General features: G+C 41.5%; 1 protein-coding gene across 2 annotated transcripts; it reads right to left on the bottom strand.

The window, feature by feature from the left end:
* Positions 1-1,367: 1,367 nt before the first annotated feature.
* LOC143842244 (sulfotransferase 6B1-like) lies at positions 1,368-18,894 on the bottom strand. 2 transcript variants are annotated; one of them, XM_077347129.1, is made up of 8 exons: positions 18,742-18,894; positions 16,715-17,018; positions 12,630-12,766; positions 9,510-9,599; positions 5,648-5,774; positions 4,067-4,161; positions 3,020-3,176; positions 1,368-2,165 (listed from the first exon to the last, which is right to left on the bottom strand). In XM_077347129.1, the coding sequence occupies exons 2-8, from the start codon at positions 16,914-16,916 to the stop codon at positions 2,035-2,037; spliced, it is 939 nt and encodes a 312-aa protein (XP_077203244.1). In that variant the 5' UTR covers positions 16,917-17,018; positions 18,742-18,894; the 3' UTR covers positions 1,368-2,034. The 2 variants fall into 2 exon arrangements, with proteins under 2 accessions (XP_077203244.1, XP_077203254.1); XM_077347139.1 differs by lacking the exon at positions 18,742-18,894 and adding an exon at positions 17,433-17,450.
* Positions 18,895-25,935: the final 7,041 nt, after the last annotated feature.

Here is a 25,935-nt window from a genome sequence, read left to right on the forward strand (position 1 = left end):
GGGAGTATTGGGATACCTGGTTCCATCCACTCATCAAATGCATGAAGGAGCCACCCAGGGATTTCTGGTATTTGCAGAACGAGCAGGATGCCATGGGGGTATGGCCGATATCTGAATCATTCAGACTTTCAGTATCTTGCACAACTGAGAGAGAAGGGGATCATACCTGGGACCATGGCAGGATTGTCATTTTTGAGCAAACTGATGGGGGCCTGGGATCCGGACAGGTCCTTTCTAGCAAGGAAAGCAGTGGAGGGATGGAGGAGGATCAATTCTCCTAGGCGGGAATTTGCATACGCCCATTACCAGGCCACTGCTAGGACAGAGCTTGGGGCAATTGGGGCACATGTGTTTTGATTCTTATGAGGAAAAATTGGCAGCAGCGGTCTTCACACTGGCATTTTATGGAGACTTCTGGAGTAGGGAATTGGTGGCCCCATCCAGGGTCCCAGGGGTGAGGGCCCTGATTGGCAAGGGGGATGTGGTCTTAGAAGTGGACCTGGTACAAATTCACCTGGGCCATTCAAAGACAGACCAGAAAGGGTGGGGTGTGCTGTGGAAGTCAGGACATGGTGGGCCATGCCTGGTGGAAAGCCTGAGGGTTTACTTGGCAGTGTGCCCTGGGTCAGAAGGGCCTCTGCTTATCCACTTGGATGGGACGTGCTTATCATGTTTCCAATTTGTGGCCATCTTAAGGGCCAGTTTAAGGAAACTAGGGTTGCAGACAGAAATTATGGGGCACAGTCCCTGAGGATTAGGCCTATGTGGATGGGGATACTCTGGGCCAAATTATGGGATTGGGGCAATAGCGTTCTAGGGCTTATAAGTACTATGTTTGGCCAGTATCAGACACTAACTGTTGACTTGTTTTAGGACCAAGCCCGACAGGGCTCCCAATATGCATGATGGGTTACAGCTATGTCCATTGGGTGGATGAGTACACCAGCAGCTCTGCATGGGGACCCAATCTGGGGAACCATCAATTGGTTTGGTCAGTGAGGGGTGTCCTCCAGGATGAGAACACAAAGATGGTGATGTGTGACGGACCTCCCACGGTGCTTATAATACAACTTGGTGGCAACAGCTTGCCTGGGTTGAAGAGGGTCCACCTGAAGGCGGGTATATTGGCAGCAATCCGGCGGAGGCTTCCAGAGACAAAAATCATATGGTCTTCAATGGTGGAATGGCGGTCCTGGTGTGGGGCCATGGCAATGGAGAGTGTCAAACACTCCATTAGAAAGATCAACATGGCTACCAGTTCATATGTTTTTAAGCGTTGTCCTTTGCCCAAATCCACTCCTGCAAGTCAATAATAGCCAAATAGGCTTTTTGCCTGGCATGCCAACGCCCAGTGATGAGCACAGAAGTAGACAAAAACTTTATTTGAATAAAGGGATCTTGGATTTAAAATCAAAGATTTCACTGAAACAGGCTTAGAAACTTTTAAACATATGCAGTTGTCTGTTATGCTGTAGATCTTTGCCTTCCTTTATGCTATATATATTTGCTGAAGTATACACTTATTTTCTTTTTCTTATAAGTACATTTGCCCTGCTATTCTTGTAATCCCACTTCCCTTTTCACCAAAAACCTGTTTTGCCTAATCAGCTGTGTTATAGGACATCTTACCCACTTTGCCACATCCTGTTTTGTGCATTTGCTAATATTTGCCTGCTTAACCAGAATACAATAATAACTTGCTATGTATGCATAAATCCTCAGCTGAGCCCTGACCATTTGCAAATGCCTTTAATCTTGTCCATCGATAACTGCCATGCAATTAATTCTAAAGCATTTTGAATATGTTGCTAACATATAAACAGCTCAATAGAATGCAGAAGTGACAGTGAAACACATGAGCATGGTAATGTAGCAAGGAAGTATAAGGAGCAAAAACAGGAATATTCACTTCACATTCAGCCATCAAGAAGGAAATAGCATGTGACTATTGAAAAATAATTCCTGTGTAGAGTTGTGAAACCTATAGATAAGAATGGAGAAGATTATCATTTATGAGTGGCTCTTCCTCAGTCTTCAAGGCTTGCAGTAAATGTTGTACTTTATCTTTTCTCCCACTTTGGTTCCTCCTAAACGCTCTTGAAATATTGTGTCCATTTCCTGATTGTTTTCTTCATTGAAAAGTGTCTTCCAGTCGCTGACACCCCCTGACAATTAAGGAAACATATTAGGGTGACTGTGACTTTGTATGAATGTATACATCTGATTTGTAAACGAGCTATTATAGATTGTGTCCCAATGAAGCCTGTCATATTATCCTTGTCTCTGTGAAAAAGGCATTAACTGATCATACAAACTGCACCACAAACTCCCCAGACATGCTTCTGTTGGAAACCGTTCCAAGTATGCAATGAGAGCATATAGATATGGAAACATAGTGACATGGTCCAAACATTCTTCAAAAAGGTGCACATTAGAGATGCTGTTGAATTTAATGAGGTCGCTGGCTTGACTGGGATCCCTTCATTGTTTACTGCCTCTTTAAGAGACCATCTCAGTAGACCACTGAGTAAGCAGGAGAAATTCAGTGCTTCTCTTTGCAATCTCCCTGCTAGCATCCTGCAGGAATGCAAGGCCTGCTAAGATTCTGCAGAATCAGGGCAAAATCTCCCTTCTCTCCACCTGGTCCCAGTCTGCACTAAAATACCCACATCTGGGGCCAGGTTGAGAATTCAATTTATTTATAATGACATATTCATCCATTTTAAGAAACAAATTAATTTATATATGTGATATAAATGATGTCCCCAAAGACACTTTATAGAAATAACTTTAAAAAATGAAAAAAAAACATATATTCATCTACCCTTAATGTACATCTGTGAATAATGAACACATATAGATAATTAAAATAGAATTAAGCATTTGACATACAATTGAAATCATGCTCTTTTTCACAGCTCTGACTTATTGTTAGAGAAGAATTGAGATATCATATTTATCCACTAAAATCAGGATGGGAGATTCCCCAGTTGTTTCAGCAGCACTTTCCGAATGTTACCTTTACGGAAGAGAACATCTCCAAATTCACCATGAGTTGATTTGGAATTCTCCTTCATAGACTTGAAAGTGCTCCTCTCTGCAACACCACAAATATCTTTATCATCTAGTTTCAGGCCTAAGAATTCAGCAAGCTTTTTGGTTCCTGCAACAGGGTTCTGCAATTAAGAAAAGTAAAGCAGTATTTATGATCAGTTTATGCATTTGCGGAAGTAACCTATGTCTTATGTAAATTTTGTTTCTAACAAAAGAAAAATCTGGCTTGCTTAAGGAAGGTGATTTTGTAGAACCTGCTGGCTTCATTTGCTCCTATGTAGAAGCATAGGTGTAGCCATTGATGTACCTATTCCACGGATTCCCAATCAAGGTTCTAGAAAACCCTGTGGGGTTACACAAGACCTCCGCAGGAGTTATGCAACCATTCCCAGGAGTTTGGTCACTAGATGTCACTGGAGCCCACTTTCTGTGTTGTTCTACAAGCTGTGTTGTTCTTTCTCCACAATGGAAATGGTATATATACTAGGGGAATGGAAATGGTATACAATGGAAATGGTAAATGATCGATCAATTGATTTATTGGCTGGCTCTTTCATCTGCCCGGCCTTGATCAGAGCCAGGTGGAATGAGCAGTCAGCCGAGACCAAGGCCCTGAGGGAGCTATCACAGTTCTGCCTGTAAGAACCTATAAGACTCTTCCACCAGGCCTATGGTTGAGGCCAGATTGATCTAGTAAAACGGGCCTCCCTCTGTCCCTCACAGGCTCTTCCCTCTCTTTTTCCATTCCACTGAACAGATATAACTGCCATAGTCAATGGGCAGGAAATGACAAATGATGATTAGGGGAGGGGGGAGTTAAATAGTAAATTGTTAATTCTTAGTGAGTTGAGGAGTAAATTTTAATTTTTAAAATCTTACTTTTAAATTCAAATGAATTAACTGTTTTATGTATTTTAACTATGCTGTACCCTGCCACAAGTCTATTATGGGAGAGAGGTAGTATAAAAAGCCAACAGATGATGATGATGATGATCAACTGTAATAATCCTACCTCTTTTATTTCTTCATACGTTATTGGCATGACATTTTTCTTATCGATATACTTATTCCACACACAAAGATATTCAATGTAACTTCCCCAGGGCACTAGTGGAAACCACATATCATAAAACACTAGTTAGAACAAGTCCAATACAGGCTTTTAAAAGTTGAATTAATTCACTATAGTTCCAGACTTACCCAGCTCTCATTCTGCATGGCTAAGTAGAGCAAAAGTGATTAAACGTTGGGTTATAGCTTATGAAGATGTTGAGGGGGTGTGTCAAAAATGTCCTCTTAAATGTCATCTGTGCTGGGACAGCTAGCTTAATTTCTGATGTTGCTTGAAATTATTTGCGTGCTTCACCCTAAATTCTTCTTTATCAAATATTAGCCTAACTGGACGAATTATAATTAAACTGGAAGACCAATGTATTTTTTTTAAACTGCCTAGCTATGATAATTCATTTGTGCTTTACCAATGTAGAAGCAATAAGACTGATTGTGATTGTTTACTGAATTTGCATTAACTGGTTTAAATAAGCCCATCATTCCCAAATGGTGGGTCACAAGTTGCTGAAACCTGACTTGAAAAAATAAGTCATCATGGATGCATCTAGCAATCTGTGTACCTCAGTGTGGGAAGGCCTTGTTTAGCATCATTCCTTCTACCCGTTATTTAATATTTAACTATGGAATGTGACATTTTGGCAAGGACAGTAGTAAGAATACAGTGGCATGGACCCTATGCTGCAATTGAGATATATGGGAGAATCCCAGAAACACCCTGATTTTCTAAGGCAAAAAGGTCAGCAGTACTGACTGGGTTCTTTTGCAATTACAGAGAACATGTTTTCCCATTCTTCTGGGAGATGATTAAGAAAACATTTATTAATGCCTTCACTGCTCTCATTGACTTTCCCTTTAAAAAACCATGTGCCCTACATACCAAAATTTTGGGAAATACAGGAATCAGTACCTGGCAAAATACCAAGCTTCTCATTAAACTGCATCTCATAAATAAAATTTAGGCTTCCTGGTGTATCAAGGGCTGGGATTACAGGAATCAGGTGGCTACTCCCCTTTGTACAGATTTCATCTACTTTAACTATAAAAGGTCAGTGCAGACTGAATATTAGGGCCAGCCTTGTAGATACTCACACAGTATCATCAGTTTTATGAGTAGGAAAAGAAAAAGGTTCAGTCCATGATGTTCAAGAGCTATGCCATTAACAATGCACAATTCCTTGCCCATTACGAGGAGTTCTCTGCTTTGGCCAGTTCTTACATAGAGCTCCTGCTTAAGCAGTCTTTCCACTACTTCTCTTGCTCACTTTCATTTTTTTTTAAATGAGCACCAGCAAAGAAGATGTGGATATCTTCAAGGAACTGATAAAGCAGGAAATTTATCTCCAGAATTATTCTACTACATATACTTTCTCCCTTCTTCTCATAAGATGTTTATGAGACACTAACACATTTGTTCATTTAAACACGGCCTATTTGCATTTCATACAACATTAGCTGGTCACAAGTGAGAAACACTTGGACTGATTATATATGTTTAAATATGGATAGAAAAGGGAATCTCTACTTTGTCCTTCCATTAAAGCTCGGAAGTAGTCGTTGAAGTTGTCATAAGGAGGATATGGAGAAAAATTGTTTGAAAAATGGAAAAAAGATGCAGCTACATCTTTCGGATTCCGAAGCAGCAACACTATCTAAAAAATAAATAAATAAAATAAATTAGAATAAAATCAGAGAAAGGATGAAACAGTGGCCATCTAAAATGTATCAGTTCCTAGTAATTTTATCTCAAACATCACATTTCAATATTTCAATTCCTTTACCATCTATTCTGAGAATAAGTTCCATTACATTCAGTATGGCTTACTGGGACCAACATTCAAGTATTAATGTCTTAATAACATCTGATTGACAGATTGTTCAAACAGAAATCTGTGGAGAAAGTCAGTTAAAATCACAGTTGGGAACTGACTGTTGAAGAGACAGTTAAACACTGACTGTGGACTGGGAAGGAGGCAAAAGGAGTGAGAGGATCAGAGAGGATTCACATTCAGGACAAACAGGGAAATGGCTTCTAGTTAAGAGAAGTAAACCCTGCCCATTGAAAAGGGAGATAGCTCTTAAAAGATGAGTGACCCCTGGTCTGTGCATAATGAAGGATTTGGGCAACTTCATTGGATGTTCTTGCCTTCTAGACTTTAAAAATGTTTAAGCAGAAACTGAAAATAAAGCAAACCTCTATGTCCTCTTTGTATAGCAGAACACTGACTTGTTGGCAACAAATTGTCTGGAGTTAGTGTGATTACAAAGTTCCCTACATTTTGTTATCAGTTCACCTCATATGTCCTCCTCCTGATTTCACCTGACCTTTTCTCCTCTTAGTTAAATAAAGCATGTTGTTTATTTTGAACTCTCTAAAGCCTCTTGTATTCCATTTCAGAAGCTGGTTTTGTCTCTTTCCTCAGTTCTCTGGACTAGGCCAGCATCAAAACTTTTGTGTGTGTGTGTGAGAGAGAGAGAGAGAGAGAGAGAGAGAGAGAGAGAGAGAGAGAAAGAGAGAGAGAGAGACTAGGTGGTACAGACATAGACAAACAAATAAGAAAGTAGATATAGGGACTGCTCAGCAAAAAAAGAAGAAAAAATGGAAAATCCTGTGTGTGAGAAAGGGAAGAGAGAGAGACATGCATAGAACTGGACCATAATACTGCTGATTGATGAACTTCTGCTTTCACATTTGGAAGAAAAGCCCAATGGTGGCTGATTTGCAAGTACTACCCAGTCTCTGATTCCCCCAAATCCAATCTCTCTGATTTTTTTGTGGATGGCAGATAAATTGCACCAATGGCCACTGCTGCAGCAGCAATATTGTTGCACAGGAAAGCCAGCACCAAGCCTAAAAGGTAAAATACCCCCATACCTGTCAATGAGTCCTATGGAAATTCTATACTAATGAATATAGGCCCACATCCTTAAAGAGAGCTGTATACATTACAAGGACACACTGGCAGATGAATCATGGGTGACATCTGAATGTGGCTATCAGGCATTTCCATGGAAGAAGGCGTGATGAGTACGTTCCCACCTTCCAAAGCACTTCCTCCACTGCAACAAATTTCAACTTGTTGTTCAAGGGTGCTTTTGAACTTTTGCACTTTTTTGTTGTGATGGACTGTCCTTTTGGAAGAGTTAATTCTCACAAAGCAAAAGGGTGACAGGATGTTCCAAGGAATTTGATTGGTTAGCATCAGTTGAGTCGAGAAAGACTTCTGAGCTGAATATGAATATGAAGGAGAATTCAATCTGGGTCTAGCCCTGACAGAGAAGAGTTATGTGCTGACTGAGTCTGAATTCAGCCCTGACTGAGAAGAGTCTAATAGTGACAGAGTCTAGCCCTGACTGAGAAAGGTTTAGTGTTCACAGGGTTTGTGCTTAGCCTTGACTGAGAGCAGTTTAACACAGAGTGTTTACTCTGTTTAACACAGTTTAACACAGAAACTTGGTAGGAGTGGCTGGTTATGTGAAATATTCATTCAGGCCAGAAAAGGGGATAGATCTTGTAGTGAGAGATGGATTTCCCTACCCACTTAAAACAGGGAAGTAGCTCTGAAGAGTGTTGAGATCTGGTGTGTTTACTACCTTTTAAATCCTGAGGAATCAGTAAAAACTCAAGAAAAGTACTGGTGTGTTTAGTGAAGGAGTTTGTGTACTCAACAGAGTATGCCTGCCTTCTGGAAACCAGAGTCAAATACTCTCAAGAAAGTATACTGTTTAGAAAACAATGAAACAAAAGTCTCTCATTTTAAATATTCTAAGTTACCTTGGGGTGATGCCCTCTAGAGCCTCTTGTGGCGCAGAGCGGTAAGGCAGCAGAAATGCTGTCTGAAGCTGTCTGTTCATAAGGTTGGGAGTTCAATCCCAGCAGCCGGCTCAAGGTTGACTCAGCCTTCCATCCTTCCGAGGTCGGTAAAATGAGTACCCAGCTTGCTGGGGGGTAAACGGTCATGACTGGGGAAGGCACTGGCAAACCACCCCGTATTGAATCTGCCATGAAAACGCTAGAGGGTGCCACCCCAAGGGTCAGACATGACTCGGTGCTTGCACAGGGGATACCTTTACCTTTACCTTTACCTTTACGTTACTGTGAAAAGCTTAAGAAAGTCTCGGTTACTTGAAACATATGAACTGTATACTCATATTGATTTAGCTCAGAAATTTATCCCTGATTTCACTTGACCTCTATCCTGAATAAAATATTTTGATATTTTTAAACTTAAAAATCCTTGAGTATTGCTTCACTGGTTTAAGTTAAAGGGAGATCTTGACCCTTCCATCCAGTTCCAGGGCTGAGCAAGCAGTAAAATATCTTACCATTAAAGGGTAGGATAGCCGTTGTTCTTCAGAAAAGAAGAAAATAGATTAAAAGGGCTGCTTAGACACAAAGAGAGAGAAAAACAGAGGGAGAACCTTGCCTCTGAGGGAGGGAATTGGGTGAAGTCATCATAGTTGTTTCCATATTCCTCTCTATTAGTGGTAGCAAGAGCTATGGTCTAGACAGGCCCACAGGTGTCTTTTGGACTCAGTATACAACTGAGCCCAGGACTTTACAGGATGGCTGCTGTTGAACAGTAATGAGCAGCTGAGCCTTAGTGAGCTGTGCAAGTCAAATGGCAACAAATTGCCCAGTGATTGCTGGTAGGATTGCTAACCTCAATGCAGGGCCTGAAGATCTCCTGGAAATACCAGACTGAAAACATCAGCTGCTATAGAGGGTGGACTGTATGGCATTATACCCCGGTGAGGTTCCTCCCCTCGCCAAAACTCTTCCTTCCCCATCTTCATCACCAAATCTCCAAGAATTTGGCAACCCAGAACTGGAAAACCTAGTTGCTGTTGAGCCTGTATCCATGAGTCCTCTTTCAAAGTCCAAAACAACTCATGGAAGGGGGCCTCCCTTTTACCTGATAGAAACCAAGGTTGGAACGCTGGCAGTATTGTTGTGGTTGCCTAGTAAAGGCCACTGAGGGCATTTGCTTTTTAAAACTACAGTCACTACTATAATTTTGGAGGGCTTTAAGCATATTTATTTTTAGATTTCAGATTTTTCTGCAGAGTTGTTTCCCCCTGCCCTCAGGTTTGTAAAAGGTTTGTACTGTCTGTCCATGGCTCTATTTTCTGGATTTACATGTACACTCTTTTGGGTATGCTGAGAATTAGACAGAGTGAGCTTTCCAGCCCCACATGATGACTGGATAATGAATGAGTATAAATAATTGTGGCAGCCACCTCATTAGCAATGTCATTATGTAATGACAGTTGCTCCAAACCTGACTTTGTGTTTTGTTTTGTTAATATGATTTATTGACCTGGGGCCACTAAAAGCATTATCAACAATTTGAATAACTACAATGTGTAGTACAAGGGTTACTCACTTGAGCTTTATTCTCGAAGAAAGATTTTGGAAGCTTATCAGCACGGAGGTGAGTGAACATAACTCTCCTTGAGGGATAGGTGTTCATCCTCTTTTAGAGCCAAAATATACAAGCAAAATAAGAAAAGTTAGCAATCCATTAAAGAGAGCACAAAATTTACTTTTTGTTCAAACTGTCCCTTTGGCTGTCTGCTGCTGGCAACATTGATTAGGTAATATGGGCCTTTTGTCTGCCTTTTGAGAATTCTTTTTCAGGGACTTCAACACATCAATACATTTGCTTCTAAATATTTCACGGTTAAGGATGGCCCACTAAAAGCTTCAAAATGTGTGTATTTGTTTTTGTAAAGTTCCAGTTAAGGGAGGAGAGGGAACCATCCATTGTGTTCTACCAATTCCCATCAGTTTCAGTCTGAGATAAAAATATAGATCATCTACAAAAACAATCACTGGTTATCCAATGGCAGAGAATATTGACTTGCAGGAGGGCATTTTGGTCTCAAGGAAGATGCTCACACATTTCCATTGGCTTAAACAAGGTCACAGCTGTATTAATACTCCACAGGAGTGTTGGCACAACATGGGAGATGGAGCCTGTCTTGCAGTCAGAAGACCACAAGAACCTAGCCCCCAGCAGCACCCTGGAGCCCATCCAGATCCCCGCTGGGAACACAGGTCTCCTTGCTGCTGGGATCCCACTCACAGGAAGAGCCAGCGGTGTCCTGGGGCCACCTGGTTCCCCTGCTGGGAATGCGGGTTCCCTTTCCGCTGGATTCCCACCATAGGGAAGTGTCCATCTGGGGTGCCAAGAGGAAGCACCCACTTCCCTTAGCCTTGCCCCAGGTTACTTGGCACTGTATGCCCTGGGGTGCCAAGGACAGGCATCCACCTCCTTCTTGGTCCCACCTCAGGCTACCTGGCTCTGCTAGCCCCAAGCCTCCCCAGCTGAGTCAGCCCTGCTTGCAGACCTGCCACCTCGTAGGGAAGTCCATAACCTGGGGAGTCCAATGCACAGACCAAATTCCCCCGAAACAGGCTTCATCCCATGCCAAAACCATGAGCTGTGACAAAATGCAATATAAATATATAATCCAGTGGCCATAAAGACATAGTCTAACAGCCAACATAACAGGGTGGGTGGGAAGCTGCTCGGGTGGCGAGCTTGGTGAGAGGCTGGACTCCTCCATGTGGCACTTTTTAAGGTGCCCTGAGCCTATGCCCAGGTGACAAATGGTGCCTGCACAATGCCCTTCCTGCTGCAGTAGAACTTCCCCCCAGTGTGTCTTCTCACTGCCCGCTCCTCTGCCGCATCAATGGCGGCTGCAGCTAATTCTTTGCCGCTTTTTTTCCTGCTCCCATTCTCATTTGGCTTCATTTGCTGATATTGTTAAAGCAAAATTTGATGGTTAGCACGTGTCATAACATCACCATGTTCACTGTATGTTCCCCATTTGACTGGGACCACCTGTATAATGAAGGAAAAAGAAATAGCTCTAAAGCAGCAAAGCACTCAAAAAAAGGAAGATAATGGTATAAAAAAGTATCATGATGGGGGGGGGGGGCGGGAAGTAGATATTTTTAGTATTAAAGAACTATTTGGAAAATACATTCCCAACTTCCAGTCCAAAATCAACATTATGAATGAACCCAGGATTCCCAAATGAGAAACAAGAACAGCTCTAGAAGGTATAGCTATGAGCAATATAATGTTTACTATACTGAGTAGAAACAAAAGAAATTAGACATTTTCCTTGGTGATACCCAACCATGATGGGCAAGGAATGGAGGAGGCCTCATACCTTCTCTGGAAATAACAATACGTAGCTTGCTATGGAAGTCCATTTCAGAGACTGACCCACTTAAACCATAATATCCAAACTATAGTTTGTTCATCAGTACTGCATCTTAGGCTTCAGCATGTTCCCTTCTTTCCTCCTACGCTTACCAATTCTCCTAAGTTCCTGCTATGAAATTAATCATGGTTTGCTGTTACATCAATACTTAGCAAACTAGTTATTGTAAGCCATAGATTATTTCCAAGCTAGGGCAGTGAGCCATAACAATCCAAACAGTCCACTGAGAACCTTTCTCCTGTACTGGACCAACCAAATGTCAGACAATAGCAAGATGGAAATAGAATCATAGAATCATAGAGTAAGAAGGGACCTCATGGGTCATCTAGTCTAACCCCCTGCGCTATGCAGGACACTCACAACCCTATTATTCATACACTGTATCCTGCCACCCCTTAAGCCTTTACAGAATCAGCCTCTCTGTCAGATGGCTATCCAGCCTTTGTTTAAAAATTTCCAAAGATGGAGAACCCACCACCTCCCGAGGAAGCCTGTTCCACTGAGAAACCACTCTAACTGTCAGGAACTTCTTCCTGATGTTTAGATGGAATTTCTTTTGAGTTAATTTCATCCCATTGGTTCTGGTCCATCCCTCCGGGGCAAGAGAGAACAACTCTGCTCCATCCTCTATATGGTAGCCTTTTAAATATTTGAAGATGGTTATCAAATCCCCTTTCAGTTGTATCCTCTCCAGTCTCAACAGACCAAGCTCCCCCAACCTTTCTTCATACGTCTTGGTCTCCAAACCCCTCACCATCTTTGTTGCCCTCCTCTGGACATGATCCAGTTTGTCTACATCCCTCTTTAGCTGGGGTGCCCAAAACCAAACACAGTACTCCAAGTGAAGCTAAACCAGAGCAGAGTAAAGTGGTACCATCACCTCCTGTCATCTGGACACAATACTCCATTTGATACAGCCCAAAATCCCATTCACCTTTTTAGGCACCGAGTCACACTGTTGACTCATATTCAATGTGTGGTCTACTAAGACTCCTAGATCCTTTTCTCACATGCTACTGCCAAGTCAAGTCTCCTCCATCCTATATGGGTGTGTTTGGTTTTTCCTACCTAAATGCAGAACTTTACACTTGTCCCTATTAAACTTCATTTTATTCAGTTTAGCCTACTCTCAAGCCTATCAAATACATTTGAGGAAGTAATAAAGAGTGAGGGGAAGAGAATGAATGGTAGACAGATGGCCATTCAGGGACTACATAACCATATTATTTTACAGTCTTTAAAATCTTTCCAAAATATTCATTTCTCACCTTATACTTTTCAGTATCTCCAATTTCAAGATAAGGAAATTCTGCCAGCAGTAGTTCTTCATTAAGCTTGTGTGGTTCATGTTTCTTTGCAGATGTTATTACTAGATCTGTAACTATCTGGCCAACCCAGTTGGTACCTAGAAAAACAAAATGAAGGTAAAAACTGGAAATGGAACATTGTTGAGCTGAAAACTTATATAAGGTACTTCGACAACCTGCCTATTTGTGACAAGGGGATCAGTATAGTTCAAGAAATTCTGGCTTCAAGTCTTCATGTTTCCTATCAGATTCTTCAGTTGCAAAACAAAGAAACAGGAACATTTTAACTCTTCAATATATTTGTAATGTTCACTACCAGAAAATTTATAAAAAGAGTATTATATAGGATAGCTCAGAGTAGTAGCTTATCATTCCTTTAAACTTAAAAAAATGATTCCAAGCTCCAGGATTTGAAGAGTAAAATTACATAGGCAATAAACTTTGAATATGATACTATTCTGTGATTAAATCAACATTACATTCCCATTGGAGCAGAGTTTAAACTAACAAGTTCCTTCACAGATTTTTGGCTAGTGGGTGAGTAAATTACAAAAGACTGAAACAACTTTTTGTGTGTTCGATCCGAAACTTTTCAAAGGGGCATAAGGGAGGAGGCAGTCCTACAGGCACAAAGATCCCAGACTGTTTAGAGCAGGGGTAGTCAAACTGCGGCCCTCCAGATGTCCATGGACTACAATTCCCAGGAGCCCCCTGCCAGCAAATGCTGGCAGGGGGCTCGTGGGAATTGTAGTCCATGGACATCTGGAGGGCCGCAGTTTGACTACCCCTGGTTTAGAGCCTTAAAAGTCAACAGCAGCACCTTGAACCTGATTTGGTCCTCATACTTATATATTAACTTTACTTATATATTAATTAATATACACCTCAGTATAATTAATCTTCTGCAAAGTATCCATGATGGTTTGGGGATCAGTATGCAAAACACAGCCCCTTTTCTGTTTTCTGGAAGTGTGGAATGACCTGAGAAAGGGGGCAAGTGTTCAATCATTCTTCTCCTGATTATACTGGGGACTGAGCACCTTGTTTTTAAGCCAACCCCAAAAAATGTTTTTTGGGGGGGCGGGGGGCTCCAGGGACCATTTGCAACCTTCTCAAAACTCAGGCAGGCAAAAACAGCCCTGTTTCTGTTTTCTGGAGGTGGGAACTGAGCTGGGGAAAAGGGGGGGGGGAGATCGGGCAGCCTCCTCCCAATTATACAGGTGTCTGGGCACCTTATTTTTAAGCCAACCATTAACACAAAATATCTTTTTGGGCTCCAGGGACCATGTTCAGCATCTCCAAAATCCACCCAGACAGAAATAAAGTCTCAAAGAACAGGAATCCCAAAAAGGAGGTGAATGCTGAATCGTTTCTCCACAACAACACAGCAGTGTTGATTTTTATTAAAAATGCATCTGTGTTGTGGCATTACTGCATAGCAACTCATAAGTGCCTTAAAAAAATAATTTGGAGGCTGCAGGGAGGAGAAAGTTTCAGTCCACAAGAGAAAACTGCTGTGCTGTGATTGGTGGCTTGCTATGATTGACAAGCCAAGGAGTGAAGGGAGAAGTTTGGCTTGTTTTCCTTTGCAGCTTCATCATCATCATCATCATCATCATCATCAGAAGAAAAGGAAGAAGAAGAAGAAGAAGAAGAAGAAGAAGAAGAAGAAGAAGAAGAAGAAGAAGAAGAAGAAGAGTTGGTTCTTATATGCTGCTTTTCCCTACCCGAAGGAGGCTCAAAGCAGCTTACAGTTGCCTTCCCATTCCTTTCCTTTTTGCCTCAGGAGGCAAAAAGCCGTGACAGAGCAGAGGGAAACGCAAGAGGAGCTCCCCGTGAGGAGGGCTGCAAACCATTCCATGTTTGCAAGCAGGATATTGTACAAATAAGAGGCAACCAAAGATAAATTATTTAGATGGATGGATGTTATAAATAAGAACTGAAAAAGCTCCTTTTTGTACCCCAGTTTTTACTACCTGTTGGAGTCTGAAAGCAGCTTACCCTTCCTCTTCCCATAATATACACTCTCACTGATTATACATGGGGGATGGGGTGGGCCAGCACTCACATGGCAGTGGGGTAAATTCCTGCTTGAACACAATGTTAACTATTGCTAAGCTCCCTCCTGGCCCTGGCCCACTTTAGGGCCTCCAATGCCCTCACCAAGGGAACACTGATTTTTTTTGCATATCCATTTTTGCCGCAGTCACCATTGGTGACCATACCGGGCCAGGCCCATGCATATGCACCTACAGTTTCCCAGCAGGAACAGAAAATGCCCCCTTAGGTTTTGCAGCATCATAGAGCCAAAGGGGGTGGGTTTTTGCCTTTCACTAAGGTAGAATTGTGTTGTCATACAATCAAATCCTCATGGAAGTAAATCTACCCACCCACGTTGCGGCAAAGAATTGAAGAATCTTTCCACTATGGAGTTGTGCATACACACACACAACTCCAGAGTGGACTGTGTGTGCCAGGGGGAATTATCCCCTATGCATACATGGGAAGCAGTGGAGTATGCTGCTTTGCAGCAAGAAACAGGTGGCAGCCCAGCACAGCAGCCACCATGCATAATCAGTCTCTGTGAGACAGATCAGGCTGAAAGAGCTCTGAGAATTGTGGTTCAAGGTCACCCAACTGGCTGCATGTGGAGGAGTGGGGAAATCAAACCTAGTTTTCTGGACTAGAAGTCATTGCTCTTAACCGCTACACCAAGTTTTTCATCTTTCCTAGAAATATGTTATTTTTAATAGAGGGAGGGTACGGGGAGATGGTTATTCTTGTTTATTTTTTATGTATTTTAATTTTTAAAATCTCAAAATAAAAAAGTAGGTTTGGAAGGCGTTGAATTTACCTGAGGTTTCTATATGACCAAAAATGTGCTAATTTTTAAGTGCTTTCTTTGTAACACTAGAGGCTTCATTTTCCAGACATTTTTTAAAATACAAATTTGACTAGCTTAAACGTTAGCCTATTTGTGTCATATCAACTGCAGACTTTGGACTTTCATCACTGTCACTTAAACTCTGACTTGTTAAAAACCCTTGTATCATGTTTTGTAATAATGATATACATGTGTTGAACAAATTCTAAAGTGATTTGTTCTCTGTTTGTTCTAATACATGTACCACAGCCCCACTGAGCAACTTCCCACCTACCATCCCCAAATGTCCAGGAATTTCACAAGCCAGAATTGTCCACCCTGGTCTAGACAGATCTAACGGAGCTCATATGTCAACATACATACTTATATCTCATCAGTCTGTATAAACAGTACATAGGGTTGAACTGAATAATCTTTCCAGTTTCTCTGTCCTGTTCACAGATTGCAACAGCAATATATCTCTCTTTTTGACAGTGTTTTAGGAAGAACAAAGTTTTCCCATATTGAGGGAAGGAATTTGCTCCTTGGTTATCTCAATTTAGCTTTTATTCAAGTGACCCATTTTCCTCCCAAATAGGCATAGCTGTAAAGGGAGCAGAGAGAGATCCAAAAGAACAGAAAGAACTGGATACCATGGGAAGCTCTGCAAGATTTAGTACCATAATGAAGATTCTCTTCATTAAATCGGAATAAAGGAGAACTGGATAGCAGTGCAGAGAGAAATTCTGGAATAGAGCAGGGGAAGCCCTCTGATCCCTATATCTGGATGCCTTTAATGCATCCCAGCTAAAGCCTTCCCATTTATATATAGCTTAGTGCTTTATGAAGTGTCATTCTAAGCAGAGTTACAGCCTTCGGTGTTCATTGAGAACATTAACACAAAAATTCAGTTACAGAGAATGGCTATGTGGGATAAGTAACAAAGGAAGTGAGAACAATACATTTCCCCACCTTTAGTAACTGCAGCACTAATTTCAAGTATGTGCTGTTGAGAGTTATGCTGGTAGTTCCCCCCCCCAAGCTGTCATCAGTTTCTATTGCATATATCCAGAATTACTGAAGCCATTATTTAAAAGCCCTTCTAACTGATTCCTACTAGCCAATTAAATTCAAGCCTAACTCCTTGTGCTAATTTGTTTTATATCAAACAGATCATACTCACCAGATTTACAGTATCCAGCCAACATGACATCATCACTCCTTGCTTCAAAGGACTCAAGAGCCTTGAAGACCCCTAGATTGCAAAGAGCCGTTGGGTACACGACCCCATCATAAGTGAACAGCATCTCCTCTCGGGTCATCTTTTCCCCCTCTTCCATTGCCTTTTCCAGGATCTCAATAAACTTCTTTCTAACAGGAGCCATTTTATCTTTTCTTTTGCCTGCTGCTTCCTCGTCTGCTGGCTGAGTGAAGAAAGCTGGAGCTCTAATCTGCCTTATGGAGTCTTTCTGTAACTTGATGAGTTCCTGTTAAATGGAAATACAGATCTTTGAAGCATAGTTTTGTCCAAACCCATGAAACCTTTGACCTGCCTCCACGTCTGTTCCTCCTTCCACTCCCTCATCCCCTTAGGGACCAAATATTTGGACCTCCTATAGTCCTTGGATATTTTTCTTGTGTGTGAAACAGCTGCATGTTTTGCAATATGTTAGCTTAAAAAAAACAAAACAAAAACGTCAGTTCAAAGTATAATTTCAACCAGACTGTGGTAAGAGTTCCAGATTCTGCAATAGTATTATTTGGGTGTCTATCCAAAGAACCTTTTATCCAGAATGACAAATAATTTTGCTGTCTGTATCAAATAGTCAAAGGAGGGGGGAGGTGTCAGCCCCTCACACACACACACACACACACACACACACACACACACACACACACACCTTATTTGTTCAGGGAATCTGCATCAGAACTAGAGGGGGACTGCTAGGAAGAAGCCCTTGCTTGCCAACTCAGACTAGTTAATTCCAATTTCTTGGCAGATGAAACTCCCACACTAAAATCCCCTGTGTCTATTGCAGCAACATAAGTTGCCTGCCATGGGTAAATGCTCCACTCCACACTTATTCTTCCTCTCCCCTCCCCTTCCCCTTTCTCCTTTAGTTCTATGTTTCTCAAAAATAGGTAGTCCTGGTTTCTCTCTCTTTCTCATACCACTTTTTCTTCCCTTCTTAATTTTGTGTTCCCTGTTCCTTCTGTGCATTGGTCTCATTTGTTTACCATCTACTGTCATTCCTCTCAGTAACAATTGTTCTTTTCCCCATACCATCAGCCAGTCCAGAAACTTTTGGAGGCAATGTGCTGTCTTAGAATCCTGAGATGCACTCTGCACAAATTTTGATCTCCAAGGTTTGCAAACCTACCCACTTACATGAATGTTATTCTCCATTTGTATTGTGTGTGTGTGGGGGGGGCTGTTCTTTTTTTACAAGAATTAGAAGTAACCATAAGGGTGATGTGCTTGCAAGCCCTCTGCCAGAAATATCCATATGACATCAGACCAACACATACTGACCTAACCCAATCCAGATGCCATCTATACCACAAGCACAAAGCAAGAACTGAAAGTGCACAACTGAAGCAGGTAAACCCATCTATAGGCTACATGTACAGCCATGATATTAAGGATTTAAGCATGTTCTAAAAGGCCAATGTTATATAGCAATTATATTGCCAGATGAAGATTTGGGAGATATCAGGTTTGAATCCCCACTCTGCCATACAAACTTGCTGAATGACCTTGGGCCAGCCCCATTCTCAGTCTAACCTACTTCAAATGAATGTTGTGAAAGAGAAGATAATTGTGTCAATTAAATGATGAGCTATAAGAATGACATTATAAGTTGCTTTGGGTCCCCACTGAAAAGTAAAGTTGGATATAAATACCTAAGTATATTTTTAATTGACAAGTTTTACAGATGGGAAACACTGAGGCTGGAAACCTTTAGTCTGAAGGACAATTACTGAACAGTCCACACTGTTTCTTTTTTTTTGTTAGTTTCATGCACTCTTTTTTTAAATATGAAAATAGTGTTTATGTAGGATACCATTCCAGCTTACTTATTTAGAAGCCAGCAGATTTCCTCCTGTTGCTACTTCATACCTGACCCCTAGCCCAAAGGAATCCCAGAATCTCCGATCCACCCTGACTCAACCTCGCCCAAGCTGAGGATGCCCAGGTGTCTGACTCACCCATGCAAGGAAGGCCAGGAGAGAGTGATGGCTAGGGTCCAGGCAGATCCCTCTGACACAGCTGAGAATAAGTCTGGGACCCAGGCACCGTCAGAGAGCAGTGTGGTCAGAAGGCATAGCTGGGCCCAGACATAGGGAGGGCCAGGATGGGAGAGGCTAAAGAGGCAGCACTGAACAATGAGGAGGAGGAGCAGAGCAGAGCAGGGAGACAGGCAGCAAGGGGAAGAGGAAGGACTGACTGAGCAACAGTGGGAAGAGAGAGGAGCACAGCCATTCTCAGGAACAAAGAGGACTTGATGTGGAAATCCCTTTTCCTTCCCAATTCTGAAGCTGTTAGGCCAGTCCAGAGATGTAGATCTCAGTTATCCCTGGGGGAAGGCACAGGGCTGAACTTCACCCAGGCCCATACTTAGTTATTTATATTAAATTATTTCAATATGAAATCATTCATATTTCAGAAAACTTCATGTTATCAACATTTTTTTCTATATATTTTTATTTTCATAAAGATAGAAATATAGAATACAATATAAGTTATTAGTACAGAGAATAGTAAAATATAGTCTTCGTTTGAAAATAGAAGACCCCACATTAACTACACAATGGTATGAACTTTTGCCCAAAGCTTATAAACTTATTCACGTTTCCACCACGTTTAAGAAGAGAAGCCTACTTTGTTACCACCTTTCCAACATTTGTTTACATCGTTTTAACAATTTTAACGGTCATTTTTGGTGTCCCATAACACCTATAAAACAATTTATACTTTACACAGTCTAAGAGCCATCCACATTTCCACCACATTTAGGAAAAGAGGCCTACTTAGTTGTACAGAAGAAAAATAGAAAAGATTTCAAACATTGCTTCTCCTTTCCCTTCCCCAGTCTTCTATAAAAAAGAGATAGTATAAGTTGTTAATATAAAAAATGGTAAAATAAAGTCTTCATTGGTTACATTTGCACCTCCTCCATTAGGTGCCTCCTTTTAGTTATGCTTTAAGTTTGGTCTGGGAGTCACTGCAGAGATATATTTAATAATACAGATTCAGCTTGCATAGGAAATCAAAGACCCCGCACTAACTACATAATGGTATAAACTTAGAAGAAACAGTAAAATATAGTCTTCATCTGTTCTACTTAAACCCACTTCATTAGGTATCTTCTTTTAGTTAAGCTTTAATTTTAGGCTGGAAGGCACTGCGGAGATATATTTAATAATACAGATTCAACTTAGAAGATCTTAGACCCCACGTTAACTGCTTTGACACAGTCTGAGAGCCACCCTGACAGATATTTCCAGATTTAAATTAAATGCTTAACATTAAACATTTCTTGTAGAACAATATGAGCTTTGGCCCTGTATCAATACCCTAATAAAAAAGAAAAGAAAGAAGGGAAAAAGCCCCACTTTTTCGTGACATTGCCTTAAAAATGTACAAGAGAATTACAAGAGGATTTCAGTCATTGCTTCTCCTTTCCCTTAATACAGATTCAGCTTACATAGGAAATCTGAGTCCCCATGTTGACTACACAATGGTATAGACTTTTGCCCCAAACTTATAAGCTTTTTCACATTTTCGCCATATATAGGAAAAAAGCCTACTTTATTACCACATTTAACATAGTTTTTAGTAATTTTTACAGTCACTTTTATGAGCCTCTTGTGGCGCAGAGTGGTAAGGCAGCCGTCTGAAAGCTTTGCCCATAAGGCTGGGAGTTCAATCCCAGCAGCCGGCTCAAGGTTGACTCAGCCTTCCATCCTTCCGAGGTCGGTAAAATGAGTACCCAGCTTGCTGGGGGGTAAACGGTCATGACTGGGGAAGGCACTGGCAAACCACCCCGTATTGAGTCTGCCATGAAAACGCTAGAGGGCGTCACCCCAAGGGTCAGACATGACTCGGTGCTTGCACAGGGGATACCTTTACCTTTACCTTTACAGTCACTTTTAGTGTCACATGCATCTATAAAACAATTTATACTTGACACAATCTAAGAGCCATCCTGACAGGTATATTTTCAGATTTGAGTTAAATGCTTAACATTAAACATTTTCTACAGACCAGTATGGGCTTTGGCCCTATGGCAATACACTAATAAGGAATAAAGGAGGGAAAACCCCGTTTTATATTTCTGGCACTAACAATTATATTGCCTATGTGCCTACAGAAGAAAAGAAAAAAGAGAGAAAGAATTTCAACCCCTGCTTCTCCTTTCTCTTCCCCGGTCTTCTTAAGGGGGTCTCATATTGAGGCTTGCTACATCTTGTTGTTCCCGTAGACTTATGTTCTGTCCAGTTGACCTTTGGCATAGAAAGTGCAGTTGTACTCTTTCCCGCAGAGTATGCATCGATGAATCTTGAGGCAGTTGCACCTCCTGGACTCCAATATCAATACAATTTTTTTCCTGAAAAGCTCCTTTAAATTGATTACTTTCACAGAAGATCCATATATCTTTTGATTGGTTCTTGTGTACTGTTGCTTTGAAATGGCTGTATGTCTTTTTAAGAAGGGTGTCCTTATCTAGGCTGCAAGATCCGACATCCCCTTTTCCATCTCCAAAATTTCAAATTTCTCTTCTGCTGATGGTTTTCCACCTTGTTTAGAGCTATCATCAGCCACTGTTATTGATCCATCATTCCTGTTAAAAACTTCTTCCTTGCCGTCTTGGATCTCCTTGAAAATATTCTTAAGCAATCCTTCTGTGAATGCTTTCAAATCTTGGGTTTGTTTCTCTATTAGATGAGCCATTCTTTTTAACATGGACATGTTTTAGGCTTGAAAGTCAGCCTCAGATAATTTTGCAAATGGCCAGTAGAGGTCCTCTGTTTTGTCCTCTGACGTTCCTGGCACTGGCATGTGACGTATTGAAGTCAGTAAAGCAGATATTCTCGTACTGGAGCAGAATTCTCGTGAGATCTTCCCATTCACGGCTCTTATCTCTTATCTCTGAGAACCAAAACAATTGCAGTAAAAGCTATTGCCAATTAATTTGAGTTGATTTAAGTCCTTCTTCTGCTTAGGAAAGAGAATTAGCCTGCCTCATAATGAGGTGGCTTCGGGCAGAGCAGAGAGGGGGGGAAAAGAGAGCTTTAATGCAGGAAGAGAGACGAAAAAACCCAAAAAATACTTGCTGTAATTGATGGTTTGGAATTCAGCAGATGTCCTCCCCTCAGTTCACAGTGTTCATCTGCAGTAAATCGTAGTGGAGGGTAAGAGCAGATTCTTTAAGAAAGAGAGAGAAAAAAGTCCAAGATAGAATATGGCGGTCGTCCTCTTGACCTGAAACGCTGACAGCCTGTAATCCAGGGAGATATACTCCCTAAAGGATTGGAGATGGCCCCAAGAGTTCCCTAGAACTTCCTGGGTAGAAAGGTGAGGTGGGGTTTGCATACCCCTCCTCTTTTCTGCCAATTGCTTCCACAATTGGCCCCTGTCAGGCTTCAGTGATTGTACTGCAATCCTCTCAGGATGACATCTTGGCCGAACAACCATGTTATCAACAATTAATCACATGGCCTTTAAAAAAACCCACCTGTAATAGACAATCTCAGTCAAAGAAAAAGGATTCTATAAGAGGAGAAAGATGTTATGTTCCTTCACTGGAACAATTCTAGTCAATATTTCATCCTTCCATGAAAGGCAATACTTCCTGCCTCTAACAATTTAAGCTGACTGTGTGACTGGCCCAAGGTTACAGGGTGCTTTGTAGCTAAATGGGTGCTCTTTAGAGGAATTTTTGCAGAGTGCTATACAAAACAGCTGACAAGGACAGTTCAGCCTTTCGGCAGGTGCTGTCTCTCCTCCCCCCCCCCCTCCCACTTCTCAGGAAGTGGAGATGCTATTTGCTGCCTGGGAAGGAGAGCATGTGCACCAAAAAAACAAACAAACCCTGAACATTCTCAGATTCAGCTGAATCATTGCAGCAAAATCCAAAAAGTGAAGGATGCTTTGGGTGCTTTGGATTTGGCCCAAATTGGTTTGGGTCAAATCTAAATTGGTCGGATTTTTTTGGTGTGCACGTACCTAATTTGAGCCCCAGACCTTTGCTCCCCCCCCCCCCGTACCATCAATTCCATTTCTTTTTCTTTAACTTTCTTTAACTTACAGTTTACTGTCTGTTTCAACAATCCACAGATTGGGGGCTTTAAGCAGAACTTCCAAAGATTCCAAGAAATAAATAAAGTAATTCAGTGGAGGGGTGCTCTTTTGTGGTGAGTAATTGCCCCAAAGTCCGGGAGAAAGAAAAGCAGCAGATCAGCAATAATTAAAGGAGCCAGCACAAAAGTATTTCAAAGAAATAAAGTCCAGGAATTCAGGGTAAGCCCAGGATGAGGATTTATGGATTTCTTGGACCTGACTGAGTGAGAGGACTCCAGAAAGGCAACTAGATTGCATCCAGTAAGGGTGGAGGCGGAAGGTCAGCCAAAGGTAATCAATTCCCCTGGCTGCTTGATAGTAATCAGATTTTGCACTCAACGAGACTTGCATTTTCTAATGAAATTATCTTGATGGACCAGAGTGAGTGCCCCTGTGGCAATGGATAGACATGCAGATGTCCCATCAATTCATCACTCTCCCGCCCAAGGTTTTGAGCACTGTTTGGTGTGCCTTGACCTCATCTTCTCCAGATCAAAGCATTGCTAGCTCCTAAAATGGCTGCCAGGGCAAATTTAGCCCTGGTGGACAACACACACCTAGGTAGGAAGAGGGTCCTTGGTAACCCTCCCCCAAATGCATAACTAAAGATAATATAGAGATGGGACCATTCTTCCTCTAAAGCTTGCCCACCAGGACACAGTAATAATGCAATAATTAGAATCCCATCTGTGAAGACAAGCCATCATTCTCACAACCCATTTCTTATCATGAAATAGTTTCAGAGGGTAACCATATTGGTCTGCAGTAGAACAGCAACACAATCTCCAGTGTAAGTGCAGCTAGATTCAGGTCCATTAGCACCCTGGAGTCCAACAAGTTTCTCAGGGTATAAAATTTCGAGAGTTTGTCAGATACCAACGAAGGAAACTTTAACTCTCAAAAGTTTATACCTCCCAAATCTTATTGGTCTCTAAGTTGCTAATGAATTTGAAGCTAGCTGTACTTACATGGGAGTTTGTGTTGCATGCTCCAGCCACTGAGGCCTCTGGATTTTTCAGTGGGTTGATCTTTCCCTTCCTCAGTCCATGCTCTTTCTCTCTGTATATAGTTTCTTCACATACAGTATTATCCACTGAATGTCCCCTTCTCATTTCTACAAAAACAAACATGAAAACCCAGCCCTGTACCTCTTAGAATTTTGTTGACTTGCTAAGAAGTTAAACTGGACTGACTGGACTTGAGAAGCTGACAACCTGAGCAACTTTATGATGCTATCTGGCAATCTGGGGGAGAGGAGAATTTTCCCTGATATGAAATCCTGGAGGGCCTAACAGCTCAGAAGGGGCACGGCCCCCATCAGGAAATCCTGGGGAAGCTGAGCTCCTCTGCACCCCCACCCTAGTATATGCTCCTGGGCAAGATGTTCTCTTTGGTGGCAGGACAATGGAAGTCTGGTGTGGGGGAGCCTCAGCGAAGGTTTCCTTGATTCTATAGAAAAACAGTGGCTGCATAACTTCTTTGCTTTTATCAGCTCTTTTTGTATCTCTCCGAAATATGAAAAGAGTGATTTGCTGAGTAAGAAACTCTCTGAATGTCACCTAAATTGAATAAATGACCTATATCTTAACAGCTGGAAATACATTTTGCTGTCAGTTTCTTTTGTATCTTAGAAACTATGTAAAGCAGACTTTCTTAACCAGGTTTCTATGAAACCCTGGGGTTTCTTGATGGCTCTGGAAAAGTTTCCTAAACGGAACACCCAGCTGTTAAGATATCGGTCATTTATTATTTATTATTATTTATTTATTATTTAAATTTATTGACTGCCATTTCCAGACCAAGCTAGCTTGTGGCGGGTTGCAATAAAACATTGATAAAATTACAGAAATTTCCAGGCAGCATAACCCCTAGTACTTACACACCTCTCACCAGTCCACCCCCCCTACACCTCCCACTCACATGCATTGGGAGGGGGGTACTTCCTGTCTTAGATGCTCAGGACATCCTGAGGAGGAATACTTGATCTTCCACAACTTGGCCTATATATATATATATATATATGGTCATTGTCAACCCACCGGTCCCTCCCAAAGTAGCCAATTATGGGCCTGGAGGCGTAGGGAGGGGAAGGGCCCCAGGTGGGTGGGTACAAAGCTCTGCTTCCTCACTATATTCTACATGGCTTTGCCACTTCTGGGGTTTCTTGAAGCCTGATAATGTTTCAGGGGGTTCTCAACAGTAAAATGTAGAGAAAGGCTGGTGTAAAGTGTACTGTCTCTGAAATGTCATCCAATTTGGACAGAAAATAATGGAGTTGTAGCCAGAAATATATTTTCCATTGAATGGAAATGGAAAAAAATATTAGACATGCAATGACAAGCATAATGAAAACAAATGAAACTTCTGAAAGAAATGTACAAACAGAAGAACAATTGCATTCCAAGCTGACTTGAACAGCCCAGGCTAGCCTAATCTTGACAGTTCCCATAAGTATTTTGATAGGTGCCCACCAAGGAATACCTAAGTCAGCTGTGACCTGAAGGCACATGGCATTTCAAGTTCCATTCCTGCCCACAGTCATGCCCTTTGACTGATAAACCCTAGCCTAGAAACCTCCCTGGAGGGATAGCTGTGTTTATCAAGCACTGAAAACTTATTTTCAAGATGTACTCCAAATTCCAAGGCTTGGTAAACCTGCCTCCCATCTCAAATAATCTGGCTTCTTAACAGGGAACTAACACAAGATTTCCTTGTCCTTTTACAGCACTTATGCAAGTACATTGTATTCCTCCTACTCAGTTTTTCTTGACAGACACACAGCTAAAACTAATCAGTGGTTTGGCCACTGTTAGGAAAATAGGCATCCAACTGCCCTGAGTCTAAAGTTTTATCTGTAGGTTTTGAGTTGGAACTGTACATTTTTTAAATTGGAATTTATCATTGATAAATTCTCAGATTAGGGCTGTCTTGCTCTCTCTCAGTCTCATTAAATGGGAGCACATTACAAGTTGTGGACTCATAGAAATACACTAAAAACTTTCTCATCATGGATTTTCAACATCATGCTCACACATAAACCCACTAGATTGATTAGGGCT

This window comes from Paroedura picta, chromosome 1 (assembly GCF_049243985.1).
Source record: "Paroedura picta isolate Pp20150507F chromosome 1, Ppicta_v3.0, whole genome shotgun sequence".
Taxonomy (NCBI): domain Eukaryota; kingdom Metazoa; phylum Chordata; class Lepidosauria; order Squamata; family Gekkonidae; genus Paroedura; species Paroedura picta.